Source organism: Monodon monoceros, unplaced genomic scaffold (assembly GCF_005190385.1).
Source record: "Monodon monoceros isolate NGI ecotype Baffin Bay Population unplaced genomic scaffold, NGI_Narwhal_1 Super_Scaffold_21, whole genome shotgun sequence".
In the NCBI taxonomy this organism is placed as follows: domain Eukaryota; kingdom Metazoa; phylum Chordata; class Mammalia; order Artiodactyla; family Monodontidae; genus Monodon; species Monodon monoceros.
In genome coordinates this window covers 30,114,778-30,131,207 of record NW_021703778.1, presented here as the reverse complement: position 1 = coordinate 30,131,207, position 16,430 = coordinate 30,114,778, and the positions used below count along the sequence as shown (strand labels likewise).

At 51.1% G+C, this 16,430-nt stretch overlaps 1 protein-coding gene across 1 annotated transcript in view; it reads left to right on the top strand.

Annotated features, from left to right (window-relative positions):
• Positions 1-16,430, top strand: part of PCSK6 (proprotein convertase subtilisin/kexin type 6) — a gene marked incomplete at its 5' end in the record, with an annotated part of 186,580 nt that overhangs the window by 38,899 nt on the left and 131,251 nt on the right. The window contains one exon of the mRNA XM_029237061.1: positions 8,022-8,126. Coding sequence (XP_029092894.1) covers positions 8,022-8,126 — 105 coding nt within the window. The remainder of the gene's footprint in view (positions 1-8,021; positions 8,127-16,430) is intronic.

Sequence of the window (16,430 nt, the reverse complement as noted above, 5' to 3'; positions counted from 1 at the left end):
CGGCCTGCCTCCACAGCCTCAGGACTGTCCTGGGAGGGGGCTAGAGAGAGCCCAAAGGCAAAACAGCTGGGAGGCCTGGGGTCTTGGTCACAGCCGAACTGGACAACCCTATGTAGGTGGACAGGGGAAGACATGTGTCCTTCCAGTGTCACTCAAGTTCTGTTCATTTCACCAAACATTTCTTGCTCCTGCTGTGCCCCAGACGCTGCCAGGGCCTGAGGATTATACAGATGACAGTTTCTGCCTTTGAGGAGCTTAGTGTGGAGGGAGGGAGGGAGGGAGGGAGGGAGGGAGGGAGGATAGGCTGTGATGGGTACATGTAGGCAGACCTGGGCCTGGGAGGTCCACGAGGGCTTCCTGGAGGCAGTGACAGCTGAGGTGATGGTTCAAATCAGAGTCGGAGGTGGACTTGTTGGTGTGAGGTGTCCAGCATGCGCAGGCTCGGGGGTGTGAAAGAGCATGTGAGGGTCCCTCAAACACCGCAGCGTCGCTGGAGAACAGAAGGTGAGGCAGGTGAGGCCAGGCCTGTGCTGGAGAGCTGGCCTGGCCTGGTTGTGGAGCATTCGTGTGCCCCGTGAAGGGCTCGGGCTTCATGCCCCTAGAGGGGGCAGAGCTGGCATGGCAATGGCAGTGTGATGGAGTCTAGGAGGCCAGCAGTGCCCTGCCCTGGTCCAGGCAGGGCGGTGGTGCTGCCTGCCCTGGAGCGGGGTCAGTGGGGAGCAGCCAGGCTCGAGAACCATTCAAGAGGTCGCTTTCAGAGGGTTTGATGGCTGGATGCGCGTGGAGGATGGTGGTGTCTTCACCAAGATGAGGGATTCCTCGGGAGGAGGAACGGATCTGTGTGGAGGTGAGGGCAGCAAGATGGTGTTGATCTAAGGATGGATGCTCTGGTTGTGGCTGGGGTCGTCTCGCCCCAGGTGGTCTGCTGAGAACAGGGAGGACTCAGCCCTTCCAGCACACCGTGCTCAGGGCCCCAGGCAGGACCAGTGGGGAAGTGCCAGGCAGGAAGGGGAGGAGGGTAGGGGCCTTCTCCTGGAAAGGGCTGTCCTCGGGATTTGACACGATCCATGGCTGCAGCTCAGCGTCTCCTGGGGATGGGTTTCAGAATCCACATGCCCAGTTGTGTTCCAGTCCTCTAGAACCAGAACCTCCATCTGGGGGCAGGTCTGGCCCACAACAGGTTTGCTCCAAGCCTCAGATGCAGAGGTTCTGAATTAGGGTGACCTGCAGTGGCCCTGGAGGTCCACTCGGATGTGAGGGCTGTGGGAAAACCAAAGACTTGCCTGGTTGCATCTCAGGGCCATTTATGTGTGAATCTTGCATAAACACACACAACTATATACACACAAACATAAATATACACACAAATGTGAATACACAACGTGTATATATACACACACACATCTGTGTACACACACATGCAGTCATACATCTATATACATACATACATACATAAATACACAGACACACGCATTTCCATGCCCATCCATACACACACACACACTCACACACAGACACAGTGCAACAGATGTGTGCGTGGACCGTAATAGTGTCTGTCCTGATTCCTGTACTGGAAGGAAGGAACGTGAGCCCCGTGAGGCACTGGGCTGTGTGTGACCGAACTGCTGCTGGGGACCAGACTGAGACGAGTGGGATCCCCATGGCAGTGACGCTGCACGTGTGTCTAGAGGCAGAGGGGCGATGGCTAAGGGTGTGAACTCTGATTCACCTCCTGACTGTGCTGCGTGGTGGGGGGGGGGGGGGGCTTGAGCGAGTCACGTAACCACTCTGTTAAGTGGTGCCTCTGTTTCCCTGTCTGCAAGATGAGGGCGCTCCTGGCACCTACCTCATAAGGTTGTTGCAAGAATCAAGTTAATGCATCTAGACTCTCAGCTTGCGGCCTGGGTGCTGTTCTTGTTATGAACCAGGAGCCCCCAGCAAAAGTCGGGGTCCTTAGTGGCTGTGAAAAGGAGGAGGGGGACTTGCTGTTCCCTATAACTCTATACCCTGTTTACCGTCCAGATTTTATACCGAGTGCATATATGACTAGGTTTTTTTTTTATTCTTTTCATTTATTTATTTATAATATTTATTTATTTATTTGGTTACAATGGGTCTTAGTTGTGACAGGTGGGCTCCTTAGTTGTGGCATGCATGTGGTATCTGGTTCCCTGACCAGGGATCGAACCTGGGCCCCCTGCACTGGGAGCTTGGAGTCCTATCCACTGCGCCAGCAGGGAAGTGCCGGTTTTTTAAAAAGTGTCTAAAAGAGCAGAGATCCCCAACCTTTCTGGCACCAGGGACCGGTTTCATGGAAGACAACTTTTCCACAGACGGGGGCAGGGGCTGGTTCAGGCGGTAATGCGAGCGAGGGGGAGCGGCAGAGGAAGCTTCGATCACTCTCCTGCCGCTCACCTCCTGCTGTGCGGCCCGGCTCCTAACAGGCCTGGGGGTTGGGGACCCCTGTAACAGAGGAATCTGTTAGAGAGAAACCACATCCAGCTCTCCTCACTATGGATTCTTTGATCTCATTTCTTCTGGCTGAGAACTCTTAGCAAGGTTTTTAATGATGTTCTAATGATGTTGCCAGTTTTATCAACTAATGTGTATAATTACATATCAGTGTCGAGTGAAGAGATGGGAGCATCACAGACTCAGCGGATTGTTCATTTTCTGTGGTGGCAGGCTGAGAGAATGACTCTAATTAACGCATTGTGAAAATATGAAGGATACGAAAGAGAAAAAGCATTTATGGAAATTTTATGTCGTGACCGACACTCCCCTCCCACCCACCCCCGAAAAACACAACAAAAAACACCTCGCAGACCGGAGACCAGATTCATTGAGGAAGAACAGATTGAGGTTCTGGGGGTTCAGTGCTGAGCAGGACTGGTAGGCAGCCTGGGAGGACGGAGAAGAGCTTCTATTCTGTGCTCCGGAGGAGGAAGAGGAGGCTGCCAGGGCCCTCGGGCAGCAGGGCTCTGTTGCAACCGCTGCCCCCGTGTTGACGGAGCAGGTTGCTTAGGCGCTGGCTGTGGAAGTGGTGCCCAGAGCATGGGCGTGGTGGCCAGGGGAGCACAGCAAGGCCAGGCCAAGGGACAGCATCCAGGATGTCCAGGGCTGCCGAGCCAGGACGAGCGCCTACTTTAATGTCAATGCAGATGCCAAGTAAAAATAAGAATGTTTTCTTTTTTAAACATCTTTTTTGGAATATAATTGCTTTACAATGGTGTGTTAGTTTAGAATGTTTTCTTTCTTAGGGGATTACCCTGAATTTAAGACGTCTTTGTGCCAACCCCACCTTTTTGTCTATTCTTCTGCTTCCAACTCTTGTCAGTTTGACCCTCAAGCAGCACCAAAAGTGTAGCAGTAGTCCTAAGCCCTAACTTGTGTAGTTGTTTGTCATTCTGTGTAAGATGTCATCACCAGTTTGTCTGTGGGCACAATGGGGAGAGTTGGCTCAGGAATTGGGAGACCCTGAGGGTAACGTTGGGCTTAACCCCCCTGGGCCTCAGTCTTCCCATCTTTAAAATGGGGTCATCTCCGTGGTTCCTCCCCCCACCCCTGTCTGTGAGGCCAGAGGACAGTCAGCTGTCCCTCGTGTTTAACCAGGCCAGTGTCCACGTCCCCAGAGTGACCTGCCCTCCTGTCCTCTTATCTCACGAAGGTACCCGGAGAGCTCAAGGGGCAGCTCCCAAGTGGGGAGGGCATAACTGGGGTTGACACGCCTGTGGTGGGGGAGGTGACAGGGTGGGTAAGGGGGACGGGGCCGGAAATGGCTATGTCGTAAATGCCACGTCATCCAAGCTGGGCTGTGTCCCACTTGCAGTCAGGGCACCCGCCTCCTGCTCTGCCATCCCTTGATCCTTTCCAATCTTCTGCCCGTCTCGGAAACCTCATATTCCTGACCCAGGCCTGATGCCAGGGGACGAGCTGGGCAGAGGGCAGTGCAGCGTGAGTCAGACAGACAGGAGTGACCCGGGGGGCATCAGACAAGGATGGTGCTTGGAGAAAGGGCAGCTCAGTGACTAGGTAAGATGCCGAAGGCGCTGGCCTTGCAGCTGCACTTGTGTTTTTAAGCAGAGCCCCTCGGTGTGTGGACTGGTGGTCCCCAGCCCTTAGAGAAACCATGTCCAACCTCAGAGACTTTGCTGGACTCCCTAGGCACACTCAGCAGCAAATGCTATAAATCGCAGGTTGGCAGACATTTTCTGTAAAGTCCACACGTGACACGCCCTAGGCGTGGGGGCCGGAGGGTCTCTGTAGCCACCACTCAACTCTGGCGTCGCGGTATGAGAGCAGTTGTGGGCAGAAGGTAAGTGAACGCTGCTGGCTGTGCCCCAGTAAAGCTTTATTGATAAAAACAGGAGTTGTGTGTACGTCCAAAAGAATGGAATGCAGGGTCATAGACTGATACTTGCCTGCGTGCTCAGAGCAGCATGAGTCACAGTAGTCAAAAGGTAGAGGCAACCGAAGTGCCCATCAGTGGATGAACAGATAAACGACCTGTGACTTGTACACACAATGGAATATGATTCAGCCTGAGAAAGGAAGGAAATTCTGACACCTGCTACAGCATGGGTGAACCTCGAGGACATCATGTTAAGGGAAACAAGCCAGTCACAAAAGGGCAAATGATCCTGCTGAGACAGCTAGAGTTGTCAGATTCCCAGAAACAAGAAGCAGATGGTGGGCGCCCGGGGCTGGGAGAGGGGGGAGGGGGAGCTCGTGTTTAACGGGGACAGAGTTTCAGTTTGGGAAGATGAAAAGATTCCGGAGGTGAAGGTGGTGACGGTTACATGACAGAGCGAATGTGCCCAGTGCCCCTGAACTATACGCTTAAACATTGTTACAATCATCAGTGTTATGTCTATTTTACCACAATTTTAAAACTTAGTAAAAAACCAGAACGTAGACCAGATTTGGCCCATAGGCCATCGTCTGCCGGCCACTGCTCTGAATGAGTTAGTACTTGTTAACCACACAGTGTAGCCACAGGCTTCGGGATATTATGTTCATCCAAGCTGCAGAGGGTGCCCAGGCCTCTCACAGTATCTGGATTCCCTCCTGAGCACCTGGGCCCTGTCTTCCTCCTTCCTTCCTTTTCCTACCCTTGCAGTCATTCCAGCGTCAGGCAGCCCTTTCGGTCCCGTGCCCTGTCAGGCCTATGTTTGCCTGACATTCAAATCTTTGGTTTCAAGGAAGGAAGGTGTCTCTCCCCATGCTCTCACACCGGCTTCTGGAGGGGCAGGGGGTGGGTGGAGGTGCACAAAATCTCAGGGGGATCTGGAGGGCCGCTTCCAGATTCCTGAATAACCAGTGACCCAACTCCCTCCCCTTTTTTCCTGAGTCAGATTCCAGCTTTTCCTGCAGCTGGGCAGGAGGGGGGCCTTGGCTGGCGTCCCCTTCTGCCCTGCACCTAACCCTAACCCAGACCCTCACCCTCCCCAGATTCTAACCCTAACCCAGACCCTAACCCTCCCCAGATCCTAACCCTAACCCAGACCCTCAGCCTCCATGCTGGGCTGGATATAAGCTTCCAAACAGATGTGGCATTGGCCGTTGCTGCCCTCAGGGGCAGTTGGCTGGGTCAGGACTGTGAGAACCATCTGTTCTTCCCTTGAATTACTCAAAGAGAGTGACTCCCGTCAGCTCAGACCCTCTGAGCCATTGCTCGGGATGTGGCTGGATAGGGGCAGAGGCAGGGGCCTGGATGGCCTTGGGACTGGCCTTTGAAGAGAGGCTTGGCTGCTCTGAGGCCAGGTGTTGCCCTGAATGGCTTCCAGGGCTACCCTGACATGGGTCTGCTTAGGGTCAGCAGCTCTTCAATTAATCCATCCCCTTGCCAGCAAATTTGATTCAACTCTTAGTTTCTCCATGTCCCTCAGTGGAAATTGACTTGAATGCCTGGAGTTAAAAGACCAAAAGTTGTGAAACATCTCCCAGGGAAGGTAGCAGCTTATAAGCAAACATGCTTATGATTAAACATTGCTGTAAGTTAAGACTCCATTATTGCTAAATAACAGCTCTGGCTTGTTCTGGGCGGAGCCCTTTGACATACATAACAATTAACTTTGTTGAAGAAGTGAGCAGTTAACTGTAGGAGGAGGAAAAAAAGTGCTTTTGTGCAAAATAGGGCAGAAATAATGAGGTTTATGATGGTAGAGCAGTGTCTTGAGGTAGAAGATGAACTGAGAATCATAATTGCAGAAAACTATGTATAGAGCACTTACTACCTGCTGGGCACTCAGCTGGCTCTGTATATATGAAGAGCTGTACCTGACTCTGTACATATATATAGAGAGAGAGAGTCTTGAAGCAGCCCTTAAAAGTAGTAGTTAGTTTTCTCACAAGGAAACTAAGACTCATGGAGGGTCTGAAGCCCAGGTCACCCAGCAGGAATGGTTGAGTTGAGGTCTGTCCTAGACCCAGTGAAGGATTGAAGGAGCCTTGGAGAAGAGCCAGAGAGAGAATCCCAGCTCTCAATACGGCCAGGATTTCTCGAACACCCACTAGGTTCAAGGCACTAAACTAGGCACTGTACAGATGATACCTGCTTACCCTCATGACGATCACGGTATTCACTATTCTGTGCTTGTAAGCGACAGAAACACCCTGGAGCAAGCTTAAGTGAACAAGGGCGTTCTTTATTTCAAGGACAAGTGGGTGTCTCTAGAAGCTTAAGAACAGGATGCATCCAGACTGCCAGGCTTTCTGGCACTGAGCGCTGAAGGCTATAGTAAAGTGGGCTCTCTCTGTAGACACTTGCTTGATCTTCTTGTGGAAAGATGTGGAAATGGCCACTCAGAATCTCCACGTCCCTCCAGGTCTCTGCCTGGGCCGGTCCACTCTGCTGGGGATATCTTGTAGCAGATGCAATGTCTGTGAGTAGAAGGTCTTGGTGAATTGGGTGGACATTAGTCCTACTTAAACAACTGCATGGGGTAAGTAGTTTTATCCCCATTTTACACGTGAGGAGTTGAGATTTGCAGGAGGTGAATCTTGCCTGAGATCACACGATCATTGGCGGTGAAGGGAGTGGGCAGGGCTTGGGTTAGGTCTATCTGACTGGAAACCTAGGCTCATCATCACATCTAGCTGCTCTAGAGGACAGTTCACCCTAAATTCACTCTTTAATCAGACGCTGGAAAAGAAACCAGGATGGTTTAGCCTGAGAAGGGCAGCGTGAGAGTCTATATAGTATTCGGTCAGAAAGCTCTCCTCTTCGGTTAGAAAGCTCTGCTGTCAAGGATGGTGACCAACCAGCTTTTTTCAACAACCAGTGGAAGTTAGAACGAGAAGCAGGTCTTCTGAGAACAGTGTCCTTATGCTCCAGGGTCGTGAGATACAAGAGCAAGTCGGTGCTGCGGGGAGTGGCCAGCGGGAGCAGCCCATCAGAGGGCCACATTCACCGCCCCTCCACGTCCCCTCCAGGCCTCAGGCTGAAATCTGTCCTGACAAACCACTGCTGGCAGAAAACTGGGACACCCTGGGGGCTTGGATGTTCTCAGCTGACCTTTCCGCAATCCCCAAGCAGATGAGGCCGAGTGTTTGCCTTGGCTCCCTTGTCGCACTTGAGAGTGAATGTTCATTCTTAGATATTTTAGTTTACCCATGGGGTGGAAAGGATGGAGTTTGTTTATAAATGAATATTTTGGTGTAGACCCGACTTGACACTAACTTAGCTACTTCAGGGATGCTTGACCCTAAATGAACATTAATTCATGTCTAAAAAACTTGGCCAAGATAATACAAACTTTAAATGATATGACCTCATCGCAAGATTTGGGGAGTGTGTGCTTCATTGGAAAATACTACCTAGTGTTGTTTATCCAAAAGGAGTCTCTGAATCGACCTTCATGTTCACAGACGCTGAGTCTGCCAGAGACTTGAGTGGGGAAGTGTAACGAAGGGTATGTTTCCTTTGGGAGCAGGACGAGCCTCTCAGAGGAAGATGTTTGTGGGATGCAGAATTTTGAAAGACTGTATTGACTGGTGATATCCTGCTTCTTGTTTTGCAGATCGGAAACCTGGAAGATTACTACCACTTTTATCATAGCAAAACCTTTAAAAGATCAACCTTGAGTAGCAGAGGCCCTCACACCTTCCTCAGGATGGACCCCCAGGTACAAATCTCTGCTCCCTGTGCAGGATGCTTTTTTAGGGCCTAGAGTATTGTTTGCTTATTGTTTGGGTCTGTGGCTCTGAAAATGCCTGAGTCTGGATTTTAATGGGATTCTAGATAGCCTTTAGTTTTCCATATCCACTTGGAATAAAACAAGAAAGATGTGCAGCTACATATCAGACCATCTAAAGGCTCCAAATATTCGGGTTCCTTGGGAGACTTGGGAATTTAAATTCTTGACTTCAGTTTGAAGTAACAATCAAATGACTATAGATCTAATATTTTAAATCTTTAAAAATCGACAAAATACACAGTAGTCAGAGGAGATAAATATGTGAATCTTACCCATAAAGGCTATGCAATTCAAGCTAGCGTTTTAATAATGAAATTAGAATTTGGACAAGTGGATGTTTTTGTGATTGTCATACACATATCTTAATGGTTACCATGAACTTAAAAACCTGGGAAGTAAATATAACTCTTTTTTCCTTAAAAATTCCTGTGATCTCTGAGATGAAAACAAATGTAATATGAAAAGAGGCTGACATTTTTAGTATAGTTCATATTTATTGGGTGGTTAATTATACTTTCTTTCTGCATAGATTTTAGATTAATATTTGACAAATATCAATCAACACTTGGTAAGATTAAAAATGTCAGATGGTCAAGTGAGCCTTTGATGACTTCATTCATTCACCAGGTGATTTTGGAATACCTGCGATGTGTCACGCTGTGTCCACAGCAGGGCTCTCAGAGTGGATGGTGGGGCTGACAGTCTATAGAAGAATATGTGATATGTCGCAGGGCATTGAGCACTATGAGGGACAGTGAAGTTCAAGTGAGAAGCAGTAGCAGCCCCAACAAAGAAATGAGGCCATTGGTAAATCGTAGTTTTAGAACATGGAAATCACCTTCTCTTAAAAGCAATGTGTGAAATGTTCACTGGGGCTCCAAAGCTGGCACGTGTCACTCCTTCAGTGATCCCCAGAGAACGTGGATAATAAAGTTTCCTTGGGAAAATTGGCCTTGGTGCTGTCCCAAGCCACCCCACTGATGATCGTGTATACTTTTGTGTTGGCGGAGCTGGGGGTAGTGGGAGAGACGGTGTATCCCTGAGAACTGTACCTAAAACATTTCTCCAGGACATGACCTTGTGGTGGTGTGGTTTTAAGAACATGAGGAAGTGGTCCCTGTGAAACTAATTCGCGCAGTTGGACTCTGACGAGGTAGACATGTAGTGTATGGTTCTGAGTTCATTTTATAGGTGGGTAGAAGGATGGATGGATGGGTGGGTAGACAGACTGAGGGAGATAGATAGCAAATATTGTGCTAATCCCATTCTTCCTTCATAGCAGGGAAAGGAATTTAATGTTTTTGTTTTGTTTGTTTGTTTAATTATTTATGCGTGCATGGGTGCATGGATGCATGCTGCGTCAGGTCTTAGTTGTGGCATGCTGGATCTTTTAGTTGCAGCACGTGGACTTCTTATTTGCAGCATGCGACTCTTACTTGCGGCATGCAAACTCTTAGTTTAGGCACGCATGCAGGATCTAGTTCCCTGACCAGGGATCGAACCCGGGCCCCCTGCATTGGGAGCACGGAGTCTTACCCACTGGACCACCAGGGAAGTCCCAGGAATTTAATGTTTATGAAGGGATTAGTATGTGCTCAGGCAGCTTACATGCATCCTCCCACCTGACCGTTTGGGGCTGTGTTTATACCCGTGTGTGTTCATGCCATGGAGCTTGAGGGAATGCTTTTCAAAGAGGCTGGTGTATTTGTTTTTTCCTCTCGGAAGCAAAGCCAGGTGGTAGTAGCTCATTCCCACAGGATGGGGGTCACTGGAGAAGGGCCAGCAGACCCGAATCACCGTAGAGCTGAGTGCAGGGTGCCTAGCCCGTCACCAAAGACATGTGGGTTCTATGCGGCTGCGGGGTCGGGGGAGGCGGGGTGGGGGGCTGAGGTTCGCAGTGACCAGTCACCTGTCAGAGTGCAGAGGCGTTTCTAAGCTAGGAAGGGAGTTGCTGCAGTGCCCTCCACAATTTCTCTTAAGCAAGCAGTGGTCTGTCTTGTGAGGACGGCATACTTGTTCTCTGTCCAAAGTCTTCGGAGTTATCATTCCCACAGAGGGAGTCACAGTGAGGTGCGCTCTGTTTGCATGGGGGAGCCCTTGCCCGCCCCCAGCCCTGTAGAGATGTGCAATGAGAAGAGGATGGGACAGTGGGTTTCTTGGTCCCCTTTCTGTCACTGACGAGGGTTCTTAGCCTCCTAATCAAAAGAAATTGATAAAAGGCCAGACAAGAAATTCAGGCAAGGCTTTACTTGGGGCCCCGCTGCAGCAGAGGGGAGCGGGAACGAACAACAGGTGCCCTTGCTAGCTCCCTGATGGGGGCTGAGCCTGTTCCTTATATGGGGCGAGGGTAGGGGGTGTGTCCAGAATTCGGGCCAGAGGGGTGGCTTAGGTGGTGGTGAGTGCAGGGGGCACGCACAGTACCCTGCGTTTGCTTCTGATCCCTGCTTTTGCTCCCCGCTCTTCAGAAGTGGCAGTTGGGTTTTCGGTCTTTTTGTATCTTGCTGTCCCTAAATTGCCCCAACTGTGCACGCATGCAGTTACTTTTTTAGTCCCTTATAGTTTCTTTGTATTTTGTTGCTTGAGGAGACGTTTGTCCAGGTGCAAGCACTGCGGCAAAGGGTCCCAGGTCCCAGGTCCCAGCCTGTCTCATTTCCTGAGGGATTTTGGAGAATGAAGCAGTTTCTCAATTGTTAGAACTATTTCTATTAGTTAGAAGTAATCTGTGTTTTAGGGCCCCCCCCACTCTTTTTTAGTGACTAAATTTTAAAACTCTTAAAGGTATCCAGCTCAACTCCTCCATCCTTCCTTCCAAAAATATTAATTATGCACCTGCTGGGTGTGAGGCCCTGTGCCCCAGGGGATGCAGAGATGCCCGCCCAGCGGGTCTCCGCTCTGTCAGCACCAGCGGAGCAGGACACTGCAGCCCGAGCGTCCGGCTGAGGAGAATTCCGGGCGGGCCCCAGCCAGCCTCCTCCAAGGCATCTGAGATGATGGGCTTGGGCATTGTGGGTGGGTTCAAAGTATGGCATTCAGTCTGGGTCTGAGGGCAGGGTATTCCGGTCATCAGCTGTGTCCTTGAAGGAAAGAGCAGGAAGGAGAGACTTCCAAAGGCTATGGCAGTTAAGTTTTTCAAATAAGAATCCCTTTTGTACAGAGCTTCTTAATAAGCTCCTGGCAGGGCCGCTATCAGACCATCCTGCCAATAAAGAGGAAAGAGAGAAAAGGTAAACAGCACTCACATTCCAGCAACCGCCTGCGACTCCCACGTGATTGGCTGATTGTTTCCTACAGTTCTAATTAAATGCTTAGCCTCAGGGAACGCACATAGACATCCGAACCCAATTCCGAATACAAATTCAGAATTGTAACTGAAATGCCTCTGTTTAAATCAGTCTAGTTTTAATGCAAACCAAATCAATTAGCTGTCACTCTAATATTTACTCTACCTAGTCGTTCCAGTGAAATATTGGGTAAAATTAGCTATTTTACAAAAGTGTTTAGTGTTACCTTGTCCTGCAGCACCAGGACATTTTCCCACACGAGCAAATCATTTTTGTGTCACCTTCTCGATTGGAGAGTTGTGTAATTAATATTATTGAGAAAGGGAAAGATGATTTAATATTATTCAGAGTCATCGGAATGCAGTTGCCATCGTGTTTGAATGACCAAACTGGAGATGAATGTTATAGGGTTTAGGATAAAGCTCAATCGAATGCAGATGGTATTTTATTTTAATTAGCTCCAGTCCCTATTGTATAAAATTGCTTTGATAAGTGATGGAATTTACAATCCACCCCTACTTCGTGTGAAAGCTGATAGAGTGTACATTTGTGGAACGAAATGGAAACAACACACGAGCGGGAGGGAAGATTTAAGACTTCAGCCACACGTGCACACACATTTATTAAGCATCTCTTTGTTCCGTACCAGCATCGTGCGGTTGTTTTCCTTCCATTCTTAATCACCTTTACTTGATGTTTTTCACCACCTTTGGAAAGGGCCATTTTGCTCGAAGGGGTTTGTGGACCAGCCCTCTCCTTCGGAGAACAGCCCAACTGTTCTCAGGGTGCAGTATCAGTCACTGGGTTTTTCCAAGGGCTGTCATTTAAGCCAACTGAGGGCATTTGTTTTTAACTTGTTCTTTTGCCAAAAGTCGGGAGAAGGGTGGATGTTACTGAAGCACCAGCCAATAGCTGTAAGGGCTCCCAAATTTTTAAAAAATTACTTGTTCTGATTACGTTCCAAGCTGGCTTATAGTTCGACATTGCTGCTGCATCTTCCAGCCCTTACATTTTAGAATGATGACTCTGGTTCAGCCCTTCCCTTGCGTGCTCAGCCAGATGGATGACGGAAATGGGAGGATAAAGATGTTATTAGGGGGGCCCTCGGTGGCTCCTTCCGGGGTGGTGGGAGGCTTCGGGTTGACGCTTTGTTTCAGTCCTTCAACGCTCAGGAGCTGGAGACTGATTTCCAGGGCTGGAGTGGGCATTCTGTTTTGTAGGATGGGACTTTGCCCCAGAGAGTAATCAGAGCTCAGGTTTTTTTTTTCCAGCAGTGATGCAACGTTTAAGCAGATCTTTCCATTAACCACAGAGGGAATTTTATCTGACAGTCTTGTGTGCTAGAGCCATTTGGAGTGCAAACAAACAAAAAGTTCTTGGCAAATACCAGCACATAGACAGGAAGTGACCACATTGATCTGGGGGTTGATGAACTGCAAGATGGGCTGGGGGGAGGGTGGGCTGCCACACGGGGCCCGACAGGTTCACCCGCGTGGGGACAGCAGGGCTTCAGCTGTCTCTTCACATTTCAGCACAGCCCTGCTGGGTCTAGTGAACTGGACGCTACCAGTTGGTAAGCAGTTAGAATTTTCAAATAGGCTTTAAAAGATGGTGCTTTATGATTTCGCCGGCAGGCTTGAGGCTTCCACTTAGATGCCTCCAAGATGTCTCAAAGTCACCACATCCCAAAGCTGAGTGACCATCCCTGACCGCACCTCTGTCTCACAGAGAAGCCGCCCCCTCCCCCATGCCCGTTCCCCCACCCTCCGTCCACCACCCATGCAGCCCGTGCCCCAGTCCTGTCCTCTGGCACCTGGACGCTGCACGGCCCCTCTCACTGGCCAGCTGTGGGCATCCTTGCCCAACACCAGTCTGCTCTCCACTGTCCTGAGGGAGCCTATGAAACACGCCTGTCATGGTGCCACCGCCCCTGGGAATGCCCTGCCCAGGTCCTCCTTGGTCTGGCCTCCCTGTGGCCCCTGGACCCCCGCCACGCTGGCCTTTAAGATCCTCATCGGATGACATTTGCCCTTTCCCCCTGCTCAGGCTTTGCACACACTGGCTACCCCTGTGTCTCTCTCTGGCCTCGGCCTGTGCATCCCCGCCACCGGGAGCTGGCTCAGCGGCTGCTCCTAGCAGCTGGGTGTCAGCGCTCTGGGTCTGCGAGGTCCCCTCAGCATCTGCCTTCCCCAGGGACTCCAGGAGCGGAGGGGTCGTGGCTGTTCAGCTCTTGTCCCAGTACGGAAGTGACAGGGCCAGAGTGCGTCTGGCCGTGTTCGCGGCTGCCCGCTGCTGCAGGGGACGTACCATCTTAAAGGGTTTAGTGGTCACTTGGGCGTCCCCCTCCCTGAGGTTCCCAGCGCCATGAGGGTGGTAAGGAGCCCATCCATCAGCTCTCGGGCCCCCACTTTGTTCCTCCAACGTCTGTTTCCTGGCCGCCTTGGAGACAGTGCCAGGACCGCAGGCCCAGGTGGGAGCGAGGGGGGGTTTCATTTGCTGGGGATCCAGTAATGACAGGGACCAGGGACACGGCTGGTGGGAGCTGCAGGTGGTTCCAGGAGGCCTGGAGCGCGAGGCCGGGCAGAAGCCGTGAGAGGCAGGGGGATGGGGGGCGGGGGGAGCTCGGGATGAGATGCACACAGCCCGCCTTGTGCCGGGGGGTGTCACGTTCTCCAGGGCCAGGGCCGCCCTCACTTGCTTTCACTCCAGGTCCGGCAGGCTACCCAGTAAATAGCAGACAGACCCTTAGTCAGTGTTTATTGAAACAGATCTCAGTTTTCAGGGAGTAGGTTCACGTAGCAAGTTGTATCTGTTACCATTTGCTCATCAACTTCTTTTTACCTAAAGGACTTTAGAAGTATCTTGTGGCCTTGGTTAAATTGTGACAGAAGCCTTGAAGAGGGCTTGAATTCATCAGGCTGCAGAACGACGGACATGGGGCCAGCCGGGCAGTGTGCTGACCAGCGTCTGGCTGGTGACCGTGGAGAGCAGGGCTCCTTCGGCCGCCTGTCCGTCCTGTGTGAGTGGAGGCAGGTGATTCTCGGGGATGCTGTGCTCCCTGTCAGAGCCCTGATTTCCCAAAGTCCATTCATGTTTCCCAGTATTAGCAGGAGGAGTGGTGCCGGCTCTCAGCAGCTGTAAGTGGTCACCTTTTGGCCCATGTAGTTCAGCTTGGGTGGAACAAATTCGAGAAGTGGCCTGTTGGGGAAGGGGGGACAGGCCTGGGTCCCCGCTTGCCTCTGTGATGTGGGAGGAGGAGGGGGAGGTCTTCTAGGCTGAGTTAGATCAGCTTTTATATTTTTGGTTCGTCTTCCTTCTCCTCTGCCTCTTCTACTGCCCTGACTCACGGATTTCCATAGCAACCCGGCATCTCCTCCCCACCCCAGGTGGTACCCTCAGGAGGGCTCAAGCGTCTCCCTGAGACATGATCTAACAAGGCTGTTTAACCATCACTCACTTGTGGGGCTGGTGCCCTCTGCCCCAGGAAGATAAGCGTGGGAGTATCAATCCTCGTATGGAGTCGGACCCCAATCCACTTGCCACCTCCACGAGCCCGGCTGAGTCCCATGCTTCTTACCCATGTCGGAATCACAGGCCCCTCTGCAAAGCTGATGGAAGTTGTGGACATTCTCTCTCTCCAGAGGAGAAAAGAAGTCATGTGCTCATGTCCACGCTGCTCTGCATACAGCTTCTGGGGGTTCCTGGGACGTAAGCCTGCCCTTCCATCCTCTAGGATCTCTGGGCCCCAGGCGGGAAGTCCCCAGCTTGGCTACCACTCAGCTCCTACGTGCCTGAACCATTGCCTGTCCTGAGAGAAGGACCACCTTGCAAACTGTAAGGTGACGCGCACTTGTCAGGGAGGATTATTTTCCTTTCTTTGAATCCTCACTTGGCGAGTTAACTTCTCAGTGCTCTTCAGCTGGTGGAAAGTTGACCCAACACGTGTTGGGACAGTTGTTGAGAGCAGTTGGTGCTGACGGGACTTGAGATGTAAGGGCCCAGGCTGCTGAGCGCAGGGGTCACAGAAATGGGCTGGTTCGGCCCCTCCCTCAGCTGGAGGCTGAGGCACAGAGGACGGGGTCAAAGGTTGACCTTCCCCCATGCTCCCGCTGCACTGTTCTCTCCTGGAAGAGGCCTGAGGATCTGGGGGCCCCTGGACACTTGGGGGTCTGGCCTCTGACATCTTCCAAGGATTTGCCCTGATCTGCAGGCAGGGCTGCCTCTGTCACAGCAAACGGTGGAGGGAATCCCTGTCCTTACACAGTGACAGAATGAAATGTCCTTTGATGAAGATAAGGAGAAAAGAAAAGGGAAAGCTGGCCAGAGCTGCCTCCCTTGCCCTGGACACAGCTGTGCATGAACACGAACCCTAAATAGAACGCACTGCTCTTCCCCTCGCACCAGTGGAGATCTGGAGGGTATGGGGACGAGGATCTCGGAGAACAGCCTTTGTTGCCTTAGCTCCCTCTCAGAGTAAAGCCCCTGGAGCCCCTTCTCGGACCTACCAGCTCCTAAAGATGCCCTGGGGCTTCCCGAGCCTGGTGGAGCCCGTTAGAGGTCGACGGCTTTAGGGCAGAGCGTAGGCGTGTGGTGGCTTTGGGTGGAATGCAGGGGTCATTCATGCTCTCTCTGGTGGCCTTGGCTCGTAGGAGGAAACTTGAAAATAACGTGACAGCAACCCCCTTTTGTGCTTGTTGAACCCAGGACTGATGTGCCAGGCTGCCTTCTGTTCTGGCAGTGTGCCCGTGGCCCCGGGAAGAGGATGCGGCTGGGGCTGCCCAAGGCGCGCCTGCCTAGACGACGCTCGGACAGCTGTACGACTGGCAGTGCTGATTGGGATCCTGCTCGTTTACATGACTTCTTTCTAAGCATCTTTTTATTTTTTTTAAAACATAAAGTTTTTTAAGGGAATAGTTTATTAACATTCTTTTTTTAAAAAAATATTTATTTA